This window comes from Temnothorax nylanderi, unplaced genomic scaffold (genome assembly GCF_030848795.1).
Source record: "Temnothorax nylanderi isolate EJ_2023f unplaced genomic scaffold, tnyl_v1.0 TNYL_tig0068_pilon, whole genome shotgun sequence".
NCBI classification, from domain to species: domain Eukaryota; kingdom Metazoa; phylum Arthropoda; class Insecta; order Hymenoptera; family Formicidae; genus Temnothorax; species Temnothorax nylanderi.
In genome coordinates, this window is record NW_027249130.1 from 894882 (window position 1) to 919515 (window position 24634).

The 24634-nt window shown below is 34.5% G+C and overlaps 3 protein-coding genes across 4 annotated transcripts; all 3 read right to left on the reverse strand.

Annotated features, from left to right (window-relative positions):
• Nucleotides 1-1256: 1256 nt before the first annotated feature.
• Nucleotides 1257-15199, reverse strand: LOC139773757 (uncharacterized). The gene is made up of 5 exons (XM_071708461.1): nucleotides 15189-15199; nucleotides 14783-15071; nucleotides 14599-14677; nucleotides 2314-2478; nucleotides 1257-1834 (listed from the first exon to the last, which is right to left on the reverse strand). Exons 1-5 carry the CDS (start codon nucleotides 15197-15199, stop codon nucleotides 1308-1310), a joined length of 1071 nt encoding a protein of 356 aa, XP_071564562.1. The 3' UTR covers nucleotides 1257-1307.
• LOC139773778 (peptidoglycan-recognition protein SB2-like) lies at nucleotides 4398-12263 on the reverse strand. The gene is made up of 4 exons (XM_071708495.1): nucleotides 11806-12263; nucleotides 11462-11514; nucleotides 6676-6828; nucleotides 4398-5971 (listed from the first exon to the last, which is right to left on the reverse strand). Exons 2-4 carry the CDS (start codon nucleotides 11484-11486, stop codon nucleotides 5448-5450), a joined length of 702 nt encoding a protein of 233 aa, XP_071564596.1. The 5' UTR covers nucleotides 11487-11514; nucleotides 11806-12263; the 3' UTR covers nucleotides 4398-5447.
• Nucleotides 15200-17702: 2503 nt separating the features above from the next.
• LOC139773770 (peptidoglycan-recognition protein SD-like) lies at nucleotides 17703-21838 on the reverse strand. 2 transcript variants are annotated; one of them, XM_071708485.1, is made up of 4 exons: nucleotides 21369-21838; nucleotides 20879-20931; nucleotides 20157-20309; nucleotides 17703-19437 (listed from the first exon to the last, which is right to left on the reverse strand). In XM_071708485.1, the coding sequence occupies exons 2-4, from the start codon at nucleotides 20901-20903 to the stop codon at nucleotides 18908-18910; spliced, it is 708 nt and encodes a 235-aa protein (XP_071564586.1). In that variant the 5' UTR covers nucleotides 20904-20931; nucleotides 21369-21838; the 3' UTR covers nucleotides 17703-18907. The 2 variants fall into 2 exon arrangements, with proteins under 2 accessions (XP_071564586.1, XP_071564584.1); XM_071708483.1 differs by having other exon boundaries at nucleotides 20879-21838.
• Nucleotides 21839-24634: the final 2796 nt, after the last annotated feature.

A 24634-nucleotide genomic window follows, 5' to 3' on the forward strand; every position in this document is an offset into this window, starting at 1 on the left:
TATTAATATTTCAGTTTGTGTTTAACTTTCAAGATTATTGCTATGATATATGGATAGCCAAATAAATGACCTATCTAAAACTGCACAGTTTGTTTTTTTGAAGCATTTCTGAGCTTAGATATACGCTTCGGTTCTTAGGGGTTCGGTAATTGCCAACTCTCCCCTATGTATAAAGTAAATGCGCGAATACACATGTAAGATGATAATTCCTCAATCAGAATGTCTTTATGCTATTGTATTTGTTAGATAGCTAATTTTAACCGATTGTATCAGCGTTGAGTTCAAATGCGTTGTTGTATTAATTTAATTATAGAAAATCATATGTATAAAGATATGACCAAAAATATAATACAACCAGAAAATAAATCAAAAGTGTCGAATAAGTTCTTTTCGAAAAAATTGATTTTAGAATGTTGGAAAAATATTTTTAAACCAAAACCATAAATAAATAATATGTTCGTTTTATTTGCTTATAACATAGTTATATATTTATATACGGAACTCAAAAGACTTCCAGTAATTTCGGTTTAGAAGCTATTGAGTCGAGATTAAAACTTATTTGCATTTTGATATCGTATGTATATTTTACATATGTATATGTAATAACGGTTAAAGATATATTTATACACATGTTTCATATACTTTGTTAAAAATTATTACATACACTGGTGGAAATGGAAAAAAGAACACCATGAAGGGCAGATATATCCACTATTATAAGGTACCTGTAAAGTACTCCCAATAAAGATTTTGATAATGTTGTACGATCTTGTCTTTTTTATCATGCATCGTGCTCGACCGTACAAATAAACACAGCATTATCGGATATCATAGGGATAAAATGTTCTAGATGTTCTCTTTTCTATTTCCACCAGTGTATGTATGTAAGTATACAAATGTAATCGAGATTTATCTCCCGCCATGGTTTCTGAAAATTTAATCGCGAAAGCGATTGAAGCACCGGTAAAATCATTTCTCGGAATATATATTTCGATAGTTATAGTTATATTGATACAGGTCGGAGCTAATTACATGATTAATTGCATAATTATCAATTTTATTATGAAGTTTGACCATAAAATGTCAAACCTTTTGTACCTTCAACATTCAATATTTTTATATATATGATATTTCTTTCCTCTATTCACTAATTGTTCTAAATATTTAATATTTTCAGTAAACTGTTATCTTGTGGGAATTATCTATCTATATAGGACAGATGGCAACTACAGATTTAAAGGAAAAAAGGATGTGAATATTTTCAGACATTGTATTTTATTCACAAGTTGAACTTTCAAGTTATCGAGTCAGGGCTGGGATGACCAATGGGGCCAGTTTTTAATTTCATTATATAAGGCATCTCCAGGACTCAGAGTTTTCGAAACTTGTCGGTGACCTAACAGTTTATAGTCGGGCGCAATCTTTCCGGCTTCGACGCCGAGCTCTATGATCTTTTGCGCGGCACGTAATTGCGGTTCGGGCGGTACAACCGAATCGAATGTACCTATGAAGGAAATGCCGATACTCTTGCTGTTGAAACTGAAAGAATGGGCACCGACGTAATCCCAGCTTCTGCCAACGTATGCGAGGCCGTCGCCGCCGACGAGGAAATTGTAGGCGATATCCGACAACATTCTAGATTCGATATGGAAAGTCTGAAGAAATCTCACGTGGAATGTACACTGCGATTGCGTGGTACAGAAATCCGTCGCGGTGTGACTAATAATTACATATGGTACTGGCAGCTTCATTTTTTTTATGGGTTCTGAAGGCGGCCATGCACCCCATTCGTCCCTCTCGACAAAGCGTCCCGAAGTCTCTGTTCCATTATTGTCTGAAAGTCATGAAAATATAGTACATATCGTACAAAAGGTTCAAGATATACCATATACAGACAAATTAATTAAAAGCTCTTCAATTTAATACCGAATGTGACAATCTTAATCGGATGCATATACCAATTTTAGTATTAAATTCTAGAACATTACTGTAAAGACTTTTTAATCGATCCTACTGATTACCATTTTTAATTGTCATGACAATACGACCATTGATTTGATCAATTAATCATCAAGATGTTCCGACCATGGGTTTTGGGCATTTTAAATTAATGTAATTTGGATGCTTATATACATATATAATATAGAATAGATGACTCATGGAAAATAGAAAAGACACGCTTTTAAGTAGACGAATAAATAGAATAAATAGAAATACAGAGTGCAAGATTATACAGAATTTAAGTTTGCAATCGTGACAAGATAACATTTGCCTCGTGTCGCACTTGCAAAACGAAAAATTTTCCAGATGTACAATTACTCTCGATCGATGAGTCTGAAATTTCCGAAGGGACCGGTGCGTCCGGATGATGAGTGAGATATACAGTTCTGGGCACTACAATAGGTAGAAGTATTGAAGCTAGAACGCACGATAAAGCCACACGTTTCCACGTCCAGAGCCATTGCGGTCGTGACGCCACTAGAATAATTATAAATTGTTGTATTAGAACGATTTGTTTACGAGCTACTTAATATTGTTTGATGAAATTCATGTACGATTATTACGGGAAGCTGGTGTGTATATGAAAGGAATATTATAATTACATAAAGTCCCTCACGTAAAGCGTTATAATTCTTGTTTGATATCACTCTTTTCTGTTATTCTATTCACAATCGCGGAGTAAACATTTTGCGGCATACAATATCTCGCCAATCTATGCCAGAATAGCATAACATGCTCTTTTATACTTGCTTCAATTTTTGTGGCGTGACTAAAGTGTAACAATTTTCAATCTAGATCTAGAATATCAACGATGTTAAAACTATATTCTGGAATAGTTGTGACAAGACCATAAGTTAAAGGATTTAATGATATTCGACATTACATATCGGCTGTTCTTCCAAAAACGTTTGTACTCTGATTTAGGTCAGAGTTTGTAAACAATAGGATTTGCATTTATTTAATAATAGAATGCATGTGATAAAAGAATGGCGAAAAGAGTGACTTTTGCTCAGGTAAAATTACTTACATCTTGGAGCAGAGCAGTTCGTCATGTCTTATCTTGACAAATTACAACATCAACTGTAAAAATGAAGTTTTTATCTTGCATACGTAGTTTACACATTTTACTTAAAAAATGGAGGACAACAGCGGCAAGCTCGACCGAGGACCATCACTCGTGATCAGTATCCCAAATCGGCGCAGCAGGTTCGTTAAATTAAGGATTGACTGACTCATACTTGGGATTACCTCGGACAAATCATCGTGCGATCACTTTATCAACATTAAATTTACAATCAATTTATAATGACTATAATGACGCTTCCCGTTATCGTGGAAAGCGCTTCGCGGAAAGAAAAACTTTATTCGATTTTACCCTAATGGTTTTCGACACGTCGTTGACACCACCTGCTGTTAGAGGATGCAGCGTCCTGGGAACGAAGTACGATCCGAACAAAAGCGGACTCGGATCAAGCAAACTCTACCGGTTATCTTCGTTAGGTTTACGACACTGTCAGTCAGACAGATACTGGCTTCAGCAATAACGACACGCGACTGCCGAAGAACAGAAAGGTGGAAAACGCTTGTTCTCGTTCGCGAGAAGCACAACAATAATATTCCCCTGGTTATATTTGAATGATAACACCTAATGGGATTCCCGTGCTGATAGGTACGTATCTTCTCAAACAGGATTTCTGATAACGAGATAAAAAATATTTTTAACGTGTTTAGTGTAATCACAACCTGAAGCAGTATAAAAATAAAACAATATTAAGATTAAACAATAATTCCTATTCTCCTTTGTCGAATGAAATAAGATTGACTTAATATCTTGAGACAAGAGTAACATATATAAATTTAAGCTTATGTATTCTTGCGTTTAGACTAAGGCTGTATTCTGATATTTATTGGGTACTTTCCATTTACTGACACAAGTCGACACAAGTCTCGTTCTCTCTTTGTTACTCATTGAATGCCAAGAAAGGTAGAACGACGTTTGTGTCGATTTGTGTCACTAAATGGAAAGCACCTATTGTGTCAGCTTTAATAACCGATGATATCAACATCGAGTTCAAATGCGTTGTTGTATCAATTTAATTATAGAAAATATATGTATAAAGAGATGACCAATAATGTAATCAGAATATAATCATATAAATCGAAAGCGTAGAGTAAGTTTTCTTTTCGGGAAAATTGATTTTAGAAACTGGAAAAAATATTTTTAAAACATAAATAAATAATATGTTCGTTCTATTTGCTTATAAGATAGTTATTTATGTACGGAATGCAAAAGGCTTATGGTGATTTCGGCTTAAAAGCTATTGAGCAGAGATTAAAACATATTTGCATTTTGATATTGTATGTTTATTTTACATATATGTAATAATGATTATAGGTATATTTATGCATGCTTTATGTACTTTATTAAAAATTATACATATGTATGTGAGTATACAAGTGTAATCGAGATTTACCTAGCCCGTGATGACTTCTTCGAATTTAATCGCCAAAGCGATTGGAGCACAGATAAAATCGTTTCTCGGAATATACATCTCGATAGTAGTTATATTGATACAGATCGGAGCTAATTACATAATTAATTACGTAATTACCAATTTTGTTATGAGATTCGACCAGTGCAATGTCTTTTGTATCTTCAACACTCAATATTTTTTTATATACAGTATTTTCTTCTTTTCTTCACTAATTTGCTTGTTCTAATTAAGTTTATTGATACCACAAAATCTGCAGAAACTGTTTTCTTGTCATTTTATTGTATTCGAGTGTAAAAAGATTTTTATACTCGGAACGGGAATAATAGACCCGCGATATTTTCAGTTAACTGTTATCTGTACATGTTGGAATCATATCTAACTGACATAGACAGATGACAACTGCATATTTAAAGGAAAAATATTTTCAGACATTGTATTTCATTCACACGTTAAGGCTCCTATTCACTTACTGCAGCCATCTTGAATTGATAACGTCAAAAACGAGAAAAATATTATGAAAATTCTTGCGACGTACATTAGAGTAAAAATGTTTTTCAATAAGATAGCGTTTGTAATCGATAGAATAGACATGTAAGATATATCGAAAACTCCTTTTTTGTTTGGGTAATTCACGTAATGTCGAATTGAATCAATGCCTAATCAAGGATGGAAACAAGCCGTTTAGCAGCTGCCGAATTGAAATAAAAATATTTGCTTTTACATATTAAATTATAACAAAATAGTAGTCTTCGGTATATTTAACACTACGACAATTATTTTAAATAAAAAAACACTGCGTTGAAACGAAAAATACGCTGTAGGTCGCAAAACTAATTCAGTTTTTTAATGTCATTTTTCGCACCTTTTAGTTCACAATTTTGCCAGGTGTAACGCCGTGTGTGTATTGTCAACGCGGACTTTTGGCAATCGCGCTAGCAGGAACCTTTCGGGTCAGGGCTGAGGTGACCAATGGGGCCACTTTTTAATTTCATTGTATAAGGCATCTCCAGGACTCTTAGTCTTCACAACTTGTCGGTGACCTAACAGTTTATAGTCAGGCGCAATTTTTCCGGCTCCTACGCCGAATTCTATGAGCTTTTGCGCCGCACGTAATTGCGTTTTGGGCGGTACAACCGAAGTAAAATCACCGATGAACGCAATACCGATACTTATGCCATTATAGCGTTCTGAATGGCCACCGGTGTGATTCCAGCTTCTGCCAACATATGCGAGGCCGTCGCCTCCGACAAGGAAATTGTAGGCGATATCCACATAATCATTTTTCATCTGATAATCCTGTATAATTCTCAATTCGTTTGCACACTCTACGTAATTGGTACAGAAATTTGACGCGGTGTGACAAATAATTACACGTGATACTGGCAGTTTCAATTTTCTTAGGGTTCTCGAAGGCTGATGTGCAAACCATTTATCCTTGTCGACAATGCATAACAGAGTTTCTGCCCCGTTACTACCTGCAAGTCATGAAAATAAAGTACATATAGTACAAAAAGTTTAAGATATACCATGCAGACAAATTAATTAAAAGCTCTTTAATTTAACACAGAATGTGACAATCTTAATCGGATGCATACTCCAATTTTAGCATTGAAATCTAGAACATTACTGTAAAGATTTTTTAATCGACCCTACTAACTATCATTTTTAATTGTCATGAAAATACGATTATTAGTTTTGATCAATTAATCATCAAAACGTTTAGACTATGGGCCTTCCAAATTGATGTAATTTGGATGCTTATAAATATACATTTAATTTATTGCGAAATATACCTCAGCCAGGTTAGACAAACCAAAACCCATGATTGAAACGCCTTGACGATTAATTGATCAAAATCCATGGTCGTATTGTCATGACGATTAAAATTGATAGTCAGTATAGGATCGATTAAAAAGTCTTTACTGTTAATTGTTCACTGGCGAAGTAAATGTTACTATTCGGCTAGAATATTACTCTTATATACATATATGACAATGCAAAGTGTTTTGAAATATTAATATAATATATGTGACTCATGGAAAATAAAAAAGATACACTTTTAAGTAGACGAATAAATGGAGTAAATACAAATACAGAATTTAAATTTGCAATCGCGATAAGATAACATTTGCCTCGTATCGCGCTTGCAAAACGAAAAATTTTCCAGATGTACAATTACCCTCGATCGATGAGTCTGAAATTTCCCAAGGGACCCGTGCGTCCTGATGATGAGTGAAATATTCATTTATGGGCACTACAGCAGGTAGAAGTATTGAAACTAGAACGCACGATAAAGCTACATGTTTCCAGAGCCATTGCGGTCGAGACGTCACTAGAATAATTATAAATTGTTGCATTAGAACGATTTGTTTACGAGCTACTTAATATTGTTTGATGAAGTTCATGCACGATTATTACGTCGGAAAGCGGGTGTGTACGAAAGGAATATTATAATTATACCCGGGAAAAAATGATTATATCTGCTTAGATCAAATTAGATCTGAATTATCAGATATGATCAGATCTGCATTATTTTGTCTATATCTAATTAGATCTGTGCTGATCTGGGTCAGATCCCAGGTAGCACATATTCGTTTCAGAAACGTTTAAAAAATGTTTGTTTGAAACGTTTTATAACCGTTTTAAAAACATTGTTTTGCTTTATCTAGGAAAAGGTTAAAAAAAACGTTTTTTAAACTCTGTTTCTTTATATATGTCGTAGCGGTCACTCATCCGAGTATAGTACCGCACCCACGTTGCTTGACTTTGATGATCGAGTGGACAAGTTATGATCCTCTGACTCGAATCAGACGCTTCCTTCTTATCTGTACTTGTCTATAACACATTTTTAATGTGTTCAAAAATCTTGTAATGATATATTAACTGGCAAATATTAAAAATAAAATCCAAAAACAAAATTTTTATATACAATAAATATTAATAATATTAACCCATTGGCTGTGTAAGAGAATTTTACTATTTGGGCTAAAAGTGTGTTGAAAAAAAAGTTCATCGGATTATTATGAAACTTGATACCCTTATGTTTTTTGGGTCTCTGAATCCGAATACGATGTCAAATTTACAAAATTCAAAATGGCGGGTCCAATATGGCGGATCAAAATTACAAAAAATAGACGGAATTTATTTTTTATAATTTTGAAGCGCCATATTGCATCCGCCATTTTTTAATTTTGATGTCATATTCGGATTTAGAGACCCAAAAAACATAAGGGTACCAAATTTCATGAAAATCAGACCTTTTTTTGTAATTTTGATCCGCCATATTGGATCCGCCATTTTGAATTTTGTACATCTGACTTCGGATTCGTAATCAGCGACCCCAGAAACCCCCGAGTAACAAGTTTCAAGCAAATTCAGAAAGTTTTACTTTGTTTTTTCTACGTTGCGGCTATAATAGCCGTCATACACACTCTTGGCCACTTAATTGTTTTTGCGGCTATAGCCGTCATACACAGTCAACGGGTTAATTAATATTAACTAACGCTAATTATTATTAATTAATATAGTAATATTAATATTAGTATTTATATTAATATAAGATTTGTATATTTAAAACAATATAATATAAGAAAATATTAGTACCCCATAACTTACGAACAGATTATGTACACATCTAAATAGATCTGATTAGACTTATTGTACGCATATATAATAAGTCCAACTAGATCTATTTAGATCGACATCCCATATTTACTTAGATCTAATCAGATATAAAAATAGATATGATCAGATGTAATTTGATCTGACTTGATATGATCATTTTTTCTAGGATTCCAAATAGATCTAAATAGATCTAGAGCTATTATATATGCGTACGCAATAAGTCCATCCACAATATCCACATCTATTCGGATCTGTTCGAATATATCCAATATCTAATCAGATCTAATTATATATAATCAGATATAAAAATAGATTTGATCAGATATAATTTGACCTAAATTGATGTGATCATTTTTTCCCGGGTATAATTCTTGTTTGATATCACTTTTCTGTTATTATATTCACAATCGAGTAAACATTTTGCGGCATACAATATCTCGCGAATCTGTGCCAGAATAGCATAACACGTATGTACAGTGAAATAAAAATGTCTTTTTTATACGTATAGCTTCAATTCTTGTGGCGCGATTAAAGTGTAACACTTTTCAATTTGGAATATCAACGATGTTAAAACTATATTCTGGAATAGTTGTGACAAGACCATAAGTCAAAGGAGTTAATACAATAAATCATATATGCACTCACGTATGGATACATATAAGATTCATATGGAAGTATATATGATTATAATCCTATATGATCAGAGAGAAAGATGAGAGTGGTCATGCCCGCGTTTTGGCTGTACCCGAATCCTGTCGGTATGTGCACGTTTTTGTGGTTCTCTTCCGTGCTATGTCCACTATTTTGTGGTAATGTCAACGATTTTGGGGTTCTCTTTCATGTTATGTTCACGATTTTTTGGTTCTCTTCCGTTAGATTCACGATTTTTTGGTTTTATTTCCAAAGAGAATCAAAAAATCGTGGACATAGCACGGAAGAGGACCACAAAAACGTGCACATACCGACAGGATTCGGGTACAGCCAAAACGCGGGCATGACCACTCTCATCTTTCTCTCTGATATGATTATATGTAATTTATATATAATAAGCAAAATTGCCATATTTATATATGATATCATATATAATTATATGTATAATTATATATATGATTATATATAATTATACAGGCGATTAATAGTATATTGTGCACCAAGGGGCGAAACTAGCGTTTTTCAGACGAGTGTGAAGTTTGTCGCCCGAGCCGAAGGCGAGGGCGGCAAATCACACGAGTCTGAAAAAGCTTTCGACCCGAGGTGCACACGATATTTTTCACAACACCTCTTTACGGAAATGTTCGACTTTTGAATGCCTGTAGAGTGTATGCATTTGATATTCCATTCGTACAGTTTGTACGCGCGTGTAGTTAAATAGAAAGAGAAAAAGAGAGTGATGCGGGGTCCATGGGCGAAGTCCTGGTGGGGTCTAGGAGTAAAGCGTCCGGTGGGGCCCTAGGGGCGAAGCCCCTGGTGGGGGGGTGTGGGGGGCGAAGCCCCCCACATAACACAAAATTAATAGCACGATAAAATTGCTCGTTTAAAATAAAATACTAACGAAAATTGTCTTACAACTTATATTAATCCGATTCGCCTCAATCTACCCTAAGTTATTTGATGGATAGCCAATCCTCAAAACCGATCCTCAAAAAATTTAAATTCGACGTTTTTGAACATAAGCAACACATTGGCATCGAAAACTAAAAAAACAATTTTTACTTCGGTCTTTTTTACCCCTATTTCATATATAATTCTTTTAAATTCGGTTGATTAGATTTAGCTTTATATGCGAACAAAATTATGGACCTTTGATCGCGTATAAAGCTGGGTCTAATCAACCAATGGCATCAAAAACTCAAAAAACAATTTTTACTTCGGTCTTTTCTACCCCTATTTCATATATAATTCTTTTAAATTCGGTTGATTAGACTTAGCTTTATATGCGATCAAAATTATGGACCTTTGATCGCGTATAAAGCTGGGTCTAATCAACCAAATATTAAAAAATTATATATGAAATAGGGGTAGAAAAGACTAAAAAATATAATAAAATTAGAAATAGATCGATATCTCCAAATTTGCGGAAGTTAGAGCAACCACGGACATTTCTAAAAAAATTCAAATTTTTTTTAAAAAAGAACCCCTTTACCGATCATCGCCAAATTCAATACCAACCTTCCTTGAATAATACTCTATCGATTAAAAAAAAAAACAGCCCGATATCTCAATATTTACGGAAGTTAGAGCAATCACGGACATCAAATCTGCACATACACACACATACAGACATGCGATTTTAATGCGATATTTCGACATTTTAGAACACTCTGAACATATTGGCATCAAAAACTCAAAAACCAATCTCTTTGTTGGTTTCTTCTACCCCTATTTTATATGTAAATCATTTAAATTTGGTTGATTAGACCCAACTTTATACGCAATCAAAGGTTCATATACGAAATTCACGAAAACAAAGCTTCCTCTATGAGGAAGCAAAATGACAATAAAATGTTAGAAATATAATTTTTAGAATATAAATTTTTTTAGGAATGAGTAACAAAGACAAAACGACACTTGTGTCGACTTGTCACTTGCTGGAAAGCTTCCTATATATGTTTTAAGATTTGCCCGTTACTTTACTTTCCGCCCGCTAAACAGGGAGGAAAGTCGTTACTTTCCGCCCTAGGGAGGAAAGTGGTCACTTTCCACCCGCTAAACAGGGAGGAAAGTGGTCACTTTCCACCCGCTAAACAGGGAGGAAAGTGAGCACTTTCTGCCCTATTAGGGAGGAAAGTGCTCACTTTCCACCCGCTAAATAGAGAGGAAAGTAACAACTTTCCTCCCTGGCGTGAAATTGGCCACTTTCGCCCCTCTCTACAGGCATGGAAAGTCGGACTTTCCGTGGAGGTGTTGTGAAAAATATATTTAAATATATATAATGTGTCATATACAATTTGACATGATTATATATGAGTTCTTATAATTTATATATAAATTATATATAAAAAGCATTTATCCACATGGATTATATATAATTATATATAACCATATATAAACACAACACATGTGCATTATATATATTACACTTTTAAATTCGGATTATCCGATAGATGGCATCCGATAGGATCCGTTTCTCGTATTTAAAATTTGACGAACAGTGGTATAAAAACGGTATGAAGAGACACAGCAGTGTCTCACGTCTCACGCCAAGCAGCGTCAAGTTATAATATATAGAATAAATTATTTCACTTTTGATTCTATAGCTTTTGAAAAAATATACATGAATAGAATGAGTGTGATAAAAGAATGGTGAAAAGAGTAACTTTTGCTCAGATAAAATTACTTACATCTTGGAGTAGAGCAGTTCGTCATGTCTTATCTTGACAAATTACAACATCAACTGTAAAAACAAAGTTTATCTTAAAAATACGTATTTTACATATTTTATTTAAACAATAATGGAGGACAACAGCGACGAGTTCGACCGAGGACCATCACTCGTGATCAGTATCCCAAATCGGCGCAACCGGTTTGTTAAATTAAGAATTGACTGACTCATACTTGGGATCAACAATCAAAATTTGTTCGTGCGATCACTTTACCAACACTAAATTGACAATCAATCTATAATGACATGGAGCCATTATCGTGGAAAGCGCTTCGCGGAAAGAAAAACTTCATTCGATCTTACCTTAATGGTTTTCGAAACGTCGTTGACACCATCTGCTGTTAGAGGATGCAGCGTCCCGCGGGAACAGAGTACAATCCGAACAAGAGCGGATCAAGCCACTACCGGTTATCTTCGTTGATTTTACGACACTGTCAGTCAGACAGATACTGGCTTCTACAATGACGGCACGCGGCTGCCAATGGAAGACGCGCCTTAAAGGTGGAATCGTGGGAAGCGCTCGTTTTTGCTCGCGAGAAGCAAGACGATGAAAAGAGCAGAAAAGCGAAGACTATGAGAAACTGATAGCCTGCACGATATTGCCTTCCGCATAATAGGTATTCCCCTATTTATATTTGAACGATAACATCTGATAGGATTCCCGTGCTGATAGGTACGTGCCCTTTGAAACCGAATTTCTGATAACGAGACAAATACTCACATAGCAAAATATATCACCAAGATATCTGGAAGATATCTAAATAATAGAATATCTGATTGTGCAACACTTGTCGAGGTATCATGAGAATATCTGAGAGACATAAATCTACAAGATTATAAAAAGCCATGATAATTTTATCTCAGATATGATATCTGATTCTGCATATATATCGGGATATCTATGCCTCATTTAAAAACAGATATGTTATATACAACCCAAATAGCAAGAAGAAAGAAGAATTCTTTTTAAATTCTCGATTTATGAAATTAATTCTTTTTTTGTATTTATTCTCTGTTCTAAAATAATTTTTAATAGTTCAAAAAAAATTCATTTTTATGAGTCTTTCTTTAGATATAAAAGATATAAAAGATATAAAAAAGAAGTTCTTTTCATAAAAATTCGCAATAAATTCAAAATTATGCTTCGATACTATTCCAATATTTTGCATTTTGCCATTTCTGCACTGTATGATATCTCGGAGGTATCACGAAAAATATTAGAGCCAAGTATCTCACAGGTTCGCCTTTTATCCTAGTGCGTAAGGATTTTTGCTTACGAGAAAGTACTGGCGCATGTTACTAGCGCGTCGCAGCAGCGCATGTTACTAGCGCTAGCCCGAGCAAAAATTTTCTAAGTTCCCTCGCGGCGTGTGATGGCTTTCGCCGGAACGAATCGGTACGGTGTCCAAGTCCTCTCGGATTGTTTTATTGACTACGAATAAACTTGAGTTGATCTTTATAAAATATAAGAGTTAAATGTGAATCGGCCATATATTCGAATCCAAATGTTGCAGAGATCTCTTTCACCTGGTAACCATGTCTGATAGTTCAGATATACGTCCCGAAGAAGTGCGCAAGAAAACAGTCCAAAATTGCGACAGAAGTGCATAATATCTGTGATTGAACGATACTTACTGTACTATTGCAGTAGTCTGCTGTAAGAAGCTACTGTGAAATTTTATACTATTTGTTAAAAGTAAACATGCAGCAGAAATGTGAAAACAATATGGAAGTATCTGCCCAACAGAAAAATAACAGCAAATCGTGTTAGACTCTTTATACACATTTGCAGCAGAGTTTTGAGTACAGATCCGACCGGCAGAAACGTGAAAAGAACGTGCAAGCATCTGCCCGTGAGAAAAAGAGCAGTCGAGTGTGCTAGACGCTTGAAACATATTTGCAGCAAAATTTCACAAGTGTATGTCGCTTAAATTGTTGTTTTTGCCGTACAGATCCGACCGGCAGAAACGCGAAAAGAACGTGCAAGCATCTGCCCGTGAGAAAAAGAGCAGTCGAATGTGCTAGAGTCTGCTAGACTCTTGAAACATATTTGCAGCAAAATTTTACAAGTGTATAATGTCGCTTAAATTGTTGTTTTTGCCGTACAGATCCGAGTGACAGAAATGCGAAAAAAGCGTGCAAGCATCTGCCCGTCAGAAAAAGAACAGCCGAGCGCGCTAAACTCCCAGACAGCACAAAATATTTATAAAATATTTTTAAAATATTTATAAAAAATATTTAAATATTTTGAAAATATATACGTTGAATATTTTGTAAATATTGTAATGTCCGGAAAATAAAAGTATCTAAAAGATTATAATAAATATTTTAAAATAAAGTGTAAATAATTATCATCAATATTATTAAAGTTATTTTTAATTTATGTTATAAATATTTATAGAAATAATTACTGTAAGTTAACTGGAGATTGTGAAACTGTTATAGCTTCGTGCTGTAAGATGTAGGCTATACGGTCCATTTTGGCGTTACGAATTTCGAAAAATGTTTGATAAATCAGATGTACGGTATATTCTGCCAAAGTCATTTGTATTTCTGCTGCTCTACTTCTTACGCAAGCATCTGCCGTAATTCTTGTTGAATTCTGCTGTATGTGCTAGTTTACAACGATGCCGCTAGGCGGCGCATAATGGTAAAACTAACTCGCAAGTAAATTTCAGTTGGGATCTAATATAAGCAGGCCTCCGGCGAAGCAAAATCATGACATTCGCGACAATATCTTCGCCAGCAATACAACGCAAGGCTTACCCAACACCACTGCGGTGCTATAAATATAAAAAATATTTTTGTAAATTATTTTAATCTTCCTAAAAAATATTTTAAAAATATTTTGTGCTGTATGGGTAGCAGTAGGCGCTGCTACAAATCTGGCGCGATTATGTTGCACTGCGATTTGCGCAAGCATCTGCCGCATTTCTTGCACTATTCTGCTATATGTAAATGCATACACATATCTTCCACAATTCTGTTGCACTACGACGAGAGCAAGTTTCTGCCAACAGAAAAATAGTCAAAGTTGGAAATAGAAAACGCATGATCTGCCCGAAAGTTAATGCACGACTTTTCGTGCAGTTTTACAGCAGAATTGCAATGGACTGGTTACCAGGGATATAATGTGATATGGAGTAAGGATGTCCTGCAGATATTCTGTGAATATCTGAAAATAAGATATCTCAGATTTGACTTAAAATTGTAGGCATAAAGATATCTGGCTATATCTCAGATATAATTTGCTGTGTGGGTTGTAGCAGGTCTTGCTAACCAGATTCACATTCGTCGAGTTCTTCGCGCCGAAAGTCGGCTGATCAGCGTTTGGTAGGACGACATCGCCATCCGTGGTGGCGAACGCTGGTTGCTGCTGAACGATGGTCAACGATACCGGCAGATTCGTGATCCAGCCGCCTTCTTCGGCATCCGTCTCCTCTTCCTCGTCATCGTCGTCGTCGTCGTCTACGTCACTGCACTGTATAGAGGAATCGCCAATGCTATCATTGTCCGAAGCGACGACCGCGATTTCCTTCGCCGAGCGCACTGCAGTTTCGCCGGAAAACCTGTCGACCGCGTGAGTCTCGGCAGACACAACTATTCACGTGGTCCTGCTCCCTCTTACCTTGATGATTACCGTCGAGCGCTTGCTGTTCCTGTTACACCAATGCCACCTTCTTTACATTGGATACATCTTAAAATGCGATACGCCGTATGCAGCAGAATATGCTCGTCGAGAAATAGCGGTAGAGTCTTTAGATATCTATATTTTTAAATATATATTCATCAGGTCGCTACGAGATTCTTTCACCATTAGACTATAACAGTCTGATTTTTAATTCTTTAATTATCTCTTCTTTCTCTCATATCTCATATCAGATAACAAGGGAAAGATTTGTACTAGCATCAACTGAACGTCGCAATATCATATCTTCGCCATTCAAAATATTTTACTGCGGAATAAGTTGCGTTCAATCTGGCTGATCAATCATATATATCTCGCTTATCTAAATCACAGCGGAAAATTTTTCATTAGTGATGGTGTAACTCTTGATCAGTTAAAATTATTGACATTCCCCGATCGTAGCAGATATAACAGTTCGTCATGCCTTAGCTTGACAAATTACAATTACATCAAGTGTAAAAACAAAGTTTATCATGAAAGTACATATTTTAACGTACATTTTATTTCAAAATCGAGAACTCGTAGGTAAAATAAAGGACAAGCTCAATCGAGAAACATCACTCGTGATCAGTATTTCAAATTGGAGCAGCCAGTCGGCAACAATCCGCATTATCCGTTAAATTAAGGATTGACTGACTCATATATACTTATTGTTAGAATTACCTCGCACAATTCATCGTTCGCGCTGGCGGCGATCACTTTGCCAACAATAAATTCACCATCGATCTATGACGACATGCTGTTATCGTGGAAAATGCTTCGCGGAAAGAAAAACTTGATTTGATCTGGTCCTAACAGTTTTCGACACGTCGTTGACACCACCTGCAGTTGGGGGATGCACCGTCCTGCGGGCACGAATTACAATCTGAATAAGAGCAGACTCCGATCAAGTTACTATCGTTTATCTTCGTTGATTTTATGGCATTCAATTAGATAGATACTGGGCTTCAGCGATAAGGTCACGCGACTGCCGAAAAACGACGCACCTTGTAGGTGAAAAGCGCTCATTCTCGTTTGCGAGAACCAAAACGAGAAATAGAATAGTTGAGACCGGAAACATGAATAGCGTGCACGATATTCCCTTTCGTACAATGGATAGATATTTCCCTATTTAATTTGAATGATAACGCCTCGGATTCCTGTGCTTATACGTGAATAGCACCGCGGTTATCAATGTCGTACCCAATCTATCTCTCTAAATCTGAATCAGTAAATAATCACTGATATCAGTGTAAAGTATGCCACTGATTCGAATCAGTGGCATACTTTACACTGATATTAGTGAATATTTACTGATTCAGCAGTACTATTCACTGATTCAGATTTAGAGAGTACGTTACTGCTGCGTATTAAAATAGTTATCCGTATAAATATAAATCCGAGATTATATATATATATATATATATATACGTTGTATATATGTATATATATTTCGGAAGTGTGCGATGCTCGTTTTCGAAAAGAATGGATTTTACGATCGCAAGCCACTTGTCAAGCACTCACTAACAATCGAATTGCCGATGGAATCAAAGCACGAGTAATGGCGACATTATCTCCGTTCAACCCGACAGGACAGATTGCTGTAGCGTTATTTTGTTAAACGTACTCGGAAATCTGTGGCCCCATTTTTCGCCTTTTTCCTTCAACCGCAATTGTTAACGACATAGCTGCGGCATGTAAGTAGGTATGTGCGATGACGTACGTAGTCTTACACGAATTTTAGTCTTTTCCGTGAAGCCGAATGATCTTATATCTTCATTTTAATGGCTAATGATAGATTTGTAACACCAGCACGGCATATAAAAACATCTATATTATTCCTATTATATGTATAATTTTTTGCAATTTAAGACAAAAGATTAGTGTTTCGCACTAATTATATCACGATTATTTGTCTCCAATTAAAAAGGTAGTGTATTTTAAAAAAATTTTAGAGCTAAGAGTTTTGTAGAGAAGATTTTTCTACATAGAACCAAACTTATGATGCAGTTATATGTATATAATCATATGTCTTAAAACTAAATTTAAAAAGACAATGTTTTAAGAAACAATTTTTTATATCTTTGAAAAAATTTAGTAGCATAAACAGATAATATATCAGATTTTTTTAATACAATAAGATTACATTAATTAAAACGAATTTAACATGTTAAGATGTCAATATGTGTTTTACTTTGATATAATATTTTATTTAATGACAATATTATATAAATTATAATTTACATTTATTACGTAATCATTTGATTGGTTTTGACATTCCGCAATCGGAATGTCTTCCTTTATGCTATTGCATTTGTTAGATAGAAACTTTAATAATAATCGATAATATCAGCATCGATTTCAAATGCTTTGTTGTATCAGATCAATTATATATAGGAAATAATCATATATATATAAAGACATGACCAAAAATATAATATAACTAGAAAATATAAATCGAAATAGTAGAGTAAGTTTTCTTTTTGGAAAAATTGATTTTAGAAACTGGAAAAAATATTTTTAAAACATAAATAAATAATATGTTTGTTTTATTTGTTTATAAGATAGTTATTTATGTACGGAGTGCAAAAAGCTTACGGTGTTTTCGGCTTAAAAACTATTGAGCAGAGATTAAGACATATTTGCATTTTGATATCGTATGTATATTTTACATATATATAATAACGGTTAAAGGTATATTTATGCATGCTTCATATACTTTATTAAAAATTACATATGTATGTGAGTATAAGTAAGTGTAATAGAGATTTACCTTCCGCGATGACTTCTGAGAATTGAATCGCGAAAGCGATTGGAGCAGATAAAATCGTTTCTCGGCCGGGATATATATCTCGATAATAGTTATATTGATACAGGTCGAAGCTAATTACATAATTAATTGCGTAATTACCTATTTTATTACGAGATTCGACCAGTGCAATGTTTTTTGTATCTTCAACACTCAATATTTTTTTTATATATGATATTTTCTTCTTTTATTTACTAATTATAGCTTGTTCTAATTAAGTTTATTAATATCACAAAATCTGTAGGGGCTGCTTTTTTGTCATTTTATTGTATTCGAATGTAAAAAGATTTTTACACTAGAACGGGAATAATAGACCCGCGATATTTTCAGTTAACTGTTATCTGTACATGTTGTAATTATATCTAACTGACATTAGAGAGATAACAACCGCAGATTTAAAGAAAAAAAGATGTGAATATTTTCAGACATTGTATTTCATTCACAAGTTAAGGCTCCTGTTCACTCACTGCAGCCATCTTGGATTGATAACATCAGAAACGAAAAAAATATCATGAAAATTCTCGCGACGGACATTAAAGTAAAAATGTTTTTCAATAAGATAGCGTTTGTAATCGATAGAATAGACTTGTAAGATATATCGAAAATCCTCTTTTGTTTGGGTATGTCGAATTGAATTTATGCCTGATCAAGGATGAAAACAAGCCGTTTAGCAGCTGCCGAATTGAAATAAATATTTGCTTTTACATATTAAATTATAACAAAATAGTAGTCTTCGGTATATTTTAACACTACGACAATTATTTTAAATAAAAAACACTGCGTTGAAACGAAAAATACGCTGTAGGTCGCAAAACTAATTCAGCTTTTTAATGTCATTTTTCGCAACTTTTAGTTCACAATTTTGCCAGGTGTAACGCCGTGTGTATATTGTCAACGCGAACTTTTGTCAGTCGAGCTAGCAGGAACCTTTAAGGTCTGGGCTGAGATGACCAATGGGGCCACTTTTTAATTTCATTATATAAGGCATCTCCAGGACTCTTAGTCTTCACAGCTTGTCGGTGACCTAATAGTTTATAGTCAGGCGCAATTTTTCCGGCTCTGACGCCGAGCTCTATGAGCTCTTTCGCGGCATTTAATTGCGTTTTTGGCGGTACAACCGAAGTGAAATCACCGATGAACGCAATACCGATACTTATGCTGTTATAGTTTCCTGAATGGCCACCGATGTAACTCCAGCTTCTGCCAATATATGCGAGGCCGTCGCCTCCGACGAGGAAATTATAGGCGATATCCGCAAAATTATTTTTTATCTGATAATCCTGCATAATTCTCAATTGGTTTGCACACTTTGATTGCGTGGTACAGAAATTTGACGCAGTGTGACAAATAATTACATGTGATACTGGCAGCGTCATTTTTCTTAGGGGTTCCGAAGGCGGCCGTGCACCCCATTTGTCCCTCTCGACAAGGCGAAACGGAGTCTCTATCTCGTTATTATCTGCAAGTCATGAAAATAAAATACATATCGTACAAAAAGTTCAAGATATACCATACAGACAAATTAATTAAATGCTCTTTAATTTAATACCGAATGTTGCAATTTTACTCAGATGCATACGTTAATTTTAGTATTAAAATCTACAACATTACTGTAAAGATTTTTCAATCGGCCCTACTGACTATTATTTTTAATTGTCATGACAATACGACCATTGGTTTTGATCAGTTAATCATCAAGACGTTTCGACCATAGGTTTTGGGCCTTCTAAATTAATGTAATTTAGATCCTTACTTATAAAGATACATTTAATTTATTGCAAAAAATACTACCTGAGTCAAGTTAGACAAACCAAAACCCATGATTAAAACGTCTTGACAATTATTTGACCAAAACCAATGGTCGTATTATCATGACGATTAAAATTGATAGTCAGTATAGGGTCGATTAAAGTCTTTACTGTTATTTGTTCACTGACGAAGTAAATGTTACTATTCGGCTAGAATATTACTCTTATATACATATATGACAATGCAAAGTGTTTTGAAATACCTTTCTAATATATGACTCATGGAAAATAAAAAAAGACACACTTTTATATAAGTAGACGAATAAATGGATTTTATACAAATACATAATTTAAATTTGCAATCGCGATAAGATAACGTTTGCTTTGTATCGCGCTTGCAAAACGAAAAATTTTTTAGGTGGACAATTACTCTCGATCGATGAGTCTGACATTTCCGAAGGAACCGGTGCGTCCTGATGATGAGTGAAATATTCATTTATGGGCACTACAGCAGGTAGAAGTATTGAAACTAGAACGCACGATAAAGCCACATGTTTCCAGAGCCATTGCGGTTGAGACGTCACTAGAATAATTATAAATTGTTCTATTAAAATGATTTGTTTACGAGCTATTTAATATTGTTTGATGAAGTGCCCGATTATTACGTCGGAAAGCGGGTGTGTACGAAGGAATATTATAACAATTACATATTAAAGCCGCTCGCGTAAAGCATTATAATTCTTGTTTGATATTACTTTTCTATTATTCTATTCACAATCGAGCAAACATTTGTGGCATACAATATATATCTCGCCAATATGTGCCAGAATAGCATAATACGTATGTACTGTGAAATAAAAATGTCTTTTTTATACTTATAGCTTCAATTCTTGTGGCGTGACTAAAGTGTAACAATTTTCAATCTGGAATATCAACGATGTTAAAACTATATTCTGGAATAGTTGTGACAAGACCATAAGTCAAAGGAGTTAATGATATTCATTACATATCGGCTGTTCTTCCAAAAACGTCCATGCTCCGATTTGGGTCTAAGTTGTAAACAATAGGATTTGCATTTATCCAATAATAATAGAATGCATGTGATAAAAGAATGGCGAAAAGAATAACTTTTGCTCAGGTAAAATTACTTACATCTTGGAGCAGAGCAGTCCGTCATGTCTTATCTTGACAAATTACAACATCAACTGTAAAAAACGAAGTTTATCTTGAGAAAATACGTATCTTACACATTTCCATATCTATTTTGACAGTTGTGTGTATCAAGGAGTTAATAGTGTAATAGTAATAGCATAATGTTAAAGCTAAATAGCGCGCGCGAAGCGCGCGTCTGTGGTGTCTAGTTATTTAAAAAATGGAGGACAACACACACAGCGGCAAGCTCGATCGAGAAACATCACTCGTGATCAGTATCCCAAATCGGCGCAGCCGGTTAGTTAAATTAAGGATTGATTGACTCATACTTGGGATCAACAATTGACATTTGTTCGTGCGATCACTTTACCAATACTAAATTGACAATCAATTTATAATGACATGGAGCCATTATCGTGGAAAGTGCTTCGCGGAAAGAAAAACTTTATTCGATCTTATCCTATGTTTTTCGACACGTCATTGACACTACCTGCTGTTAGAGGATGCAGCGTCCCGCGGGTACAGAGTTCAATCCGAACAAAAGCGGATCAAGCCACTACCGGTTATCTTCGTTGATTTTATGACACTGTCAGACAAATACTGGCTTCAGCAATGACGGCACGCGGCTGCCGAAGGAAGACGCGCCTTAAAAGTGGAATCGTAGAAAGCGCTCGTTCTTTCTGGCCAGAAGCAAAACGATGAAAAGACCAGAAAAGAGAAAAGATTATGAGGAACTGATAGCCTGCACGATATTGCTTTTCGCATAATAGGTATTCCCCTGTTTTTATTTGAATGATAACACCTGATGGGATTTCCGTGCTGCTAAGTACATGCCTTCTTAAATCGAATTTCTGATAACGACACAAATAATACTCTTGACATGTTTAATCTAATCACAATCGGAAGCAGTATAACAAAATAAAACAATATTAAGATTAAATCAATAATTCCTATTCTCCTTTTTCGAATGATTATTTTATTTATATTTATTTTATTTATATTATTAAATATACATCAATTAATAGAAACATAAAAATCTCATCTCATTATTACACAAAGATAACAATGAAAAAATGGAATTTTGTTAAAATTTAGAATTTTCTTCATTGTTTTCAGCCGGTGCTATTATTTTGCACATTACTGTATATCACTGCTGCGGATCACGCTGTATTAAAGTGAAGACACCGTATAATGCGATCCGAGAATATGTTGTATACTCGTATATCACCCCGAGAAATTTACTATCACAACTCAAAAAATACATGATTTTTAGAAGAGACGAAAAACAAATTTAATTCAATTTTCTATTAATTGTGAGATAACTAACATAATACCTATACAATTATGATATTTTGTTATAGTGAAACTTATACTGTCTTTTGAAAAGATCTGCTGTGATTTACTTGTCAATTCACTTATGACACCATTCATTTATGAAACCGCAATGTAATGGATTTAAAAAAAATAACTTCTACCTCGGTCAGTGGATTTCGCATATAAACTTGTGACACTATTATAACACGTAGACAATATTTTAGGCATACTCTTTATGGGCTTAACTCCAAATCGGAATTTCTTTGTATTGTAGATATTCTTGTAGACAGTAGATATTCTTCTCGGGGTATACAGTACAATTTCGTTAATTCGGCACTATTAAAAACGAGGTTGTGCCGGATTAATGGATTTGGCGGATTATTGGAATATAAGGAATATAGAAGGTTAATATATAAAATAATTGAGCACTTTAAAACTTCTGAATTTACAACAAACAAAAAGAAACTAGAAAGCGGCGATGTATTTTCACGGAAACATATAAACAATACTGCATCGGCGACAGTTTAACGGTCACTGTAATAATTATAACAGATTAACAATATACGCAAGCGTTAAATCCGACCTCTGTCTCTTGTTTAAGGAGTCACGGAAGTCCGTGATAGTGCCGGATTATTGGACGTACAAGATTATTTATTGAAGTGCCGGATTAGCGAGATTATACTGTATATATTTCGCAAATGTCCGACGCTCGTTTTTATAGAAAAAAATAGAAACTTGCACATTGCTTCCTCATCATTACAGATCGCTACCATTGCTCCTATTTTATTTTGCTCACAAAGCTCCTCTATGAGGAAGCTTGTATTTTATTTGATACATAATTATTAGTATTTATTAGTTTGGCTTCCTCATAGAGGAAGCTTTATGAGCAAAATAAAATAGAAGCAATGGTAGCGATCTGTAATGATGAAGAAGCAATGTGCAAGTTTCTAATTTGCACACTTTTCTTAATTTTAAATTTAACCTTTTTATGAATTAAAAAAGGGCCAGCTTAGTAGCACAAGTGGGGTTTTTTCAATTGACGCAAATTGATGTCAAATCGATGTGATTTTGGGAGTTCAGGCTACATGGTCCATATATGGACTTCGCATATGGACCTTTGATCGCGAATAAAGCTGGATCTAATCAATCAAATCTTAAAGAATTATATATAAAATAGGGGTAGAAAAGACTGAAGAGAATATAATAAAATTATAAATAGCCCGATATCTTCAAATTTCCGGAAATTAAAACTACCACAGACATTTCTGAAAAAATTATGAACCTTTGATCGCATATAAAGCTGGATCTAATCAACCAAATCTTAAAGAATTATATAGGGGTAGAAAAGACTAAAGAATATAATAGAATTATAAATAGTACGATATCTCAAAATTGGCGGAAGTTAGAGCAACCACGAATATATTGCTCGAAAAATTCAAAATTTTATAAAGAAAGAACCTTTTTACCGATTATCCATACCTCGCAAAATTCAAAACAACCTTTTCTTTAATGATACTCTATATAAAATTACATGTACATCTTATACACTTTTTAAGCAGAAATCGGTAATTCCTTCACCGATCGCCAAATTCAATAACAATCTTCCTTTAATGATACTCTATCCTGCAAATAACTTAGGGTAGACCGAGGCGAATCGGATTAATATAAGTTTTAAGACAGTTTTCGTTAGTGTTTTGTTTCAAACGAGCTGTTTTATCGTGCTAATTAGTAATCCGATTCGCCTCGGTCTACTCCATATATTTTTTAGGCAGAAACCCTTTCACCAATCTTCGCGAAATTCAAAACAACCTTCCTTTAATGATACGTTCTATATATGAGATTACATGTATAACTTACACACTTTTTAGGCAAAAATCGGTAACCCCTTCACCGATCATTGCCAAATTCCACACCAACCTACCTTTAATAATACTCTATTCATAAAAAAAAAATTAAGCTCGATATCTCAAAATTTGCGGAAATTAGAGTAATCATGTAGATTTTTTTTAGATAAAAATCGGTAACCTCTTTATTATTAGCAATTTTTCTAATTCTATTATATTCTTCAGTTTTTTCCACCCTTATTTCATACTAGCTGGTTAATTCTTTAAAATTTGGTTAATCAGTTCTTGAGTTATAGAAATTTCGGTAAATTTGGCACACACATACACACATACATACATACGGACATTTTTTAAAATTACGATTTTCCGACGTTTTAGAACATTCTGAACACATTGGCATCGAAAACTAAAAATATTTTTTCTTCAGTCTTTTCTACCCCTATTTCATATATAATTCTTTAAAATTTGGTTGATTAGACGTAGCTTATATGCGATCAAAGGTCCATATACGAAGTTTATGAAAACAAAGCTTCCTCTATGAGGAAGCAAAAAAAATAGATTTTTACGGTTGTAAGCCGCTTGTCAAGCACTCACTGAC

Coding starts and splice junctions, on each gene's coding strand:
- LOC139773778 (XM_071708495.1), bottom strand. CDS start 11,486: ATGACGAACTGCTCTACTCCAAGAT. Junction 6,829..11,461: donor GAACTGCTCTACTCCAAGAT/GTAAGTAATTTT, acceptor TAATTATTCTAG/TGACGTCTCGACCGCAATGG. Junction 5,972..6,675: donor TTCAGACTCATCGATCGAGG/GTAATTGTACAT, acceptor CATGACTTGCAG/GTAGTAACGGGGCAGAAACT.
- LOC139773757 (XM_071708461.1), bottom strand. Junction 14,678..14,782: donor ACTCGACGAATGTGAATCTG/GTTAGCAAGACC, acceptor TCTTATTTTCAG/ATATTCACAGAATATCTGCA. Junction 2,479..14,598: donor CAGTCCATTGCAATTCTGCT/GTAAAACTGCAC, acceptor TAATTATTCTAG/TGGCGTCACGACCGCAATGG.
- LOC139773770 (XM_071708485.1), bottom strand. CDS start 20,903: ATGACGGACTGCTCTGCTCCAAGAT. Junction 20,310..20,878: donor GGACTGCTCTGCTCCAAGAT/GTAAGTAATTTT, acceptor TAATTATTCTAG/TGACGTCTCAACCGCAATGG. Junction 19,438..20,156: donor GTCAGACTCATCGATCGAGA/GTAATTGTCCAC, acceptor CATGACTTGCAG/ATAATAACGAGATAGAGACT.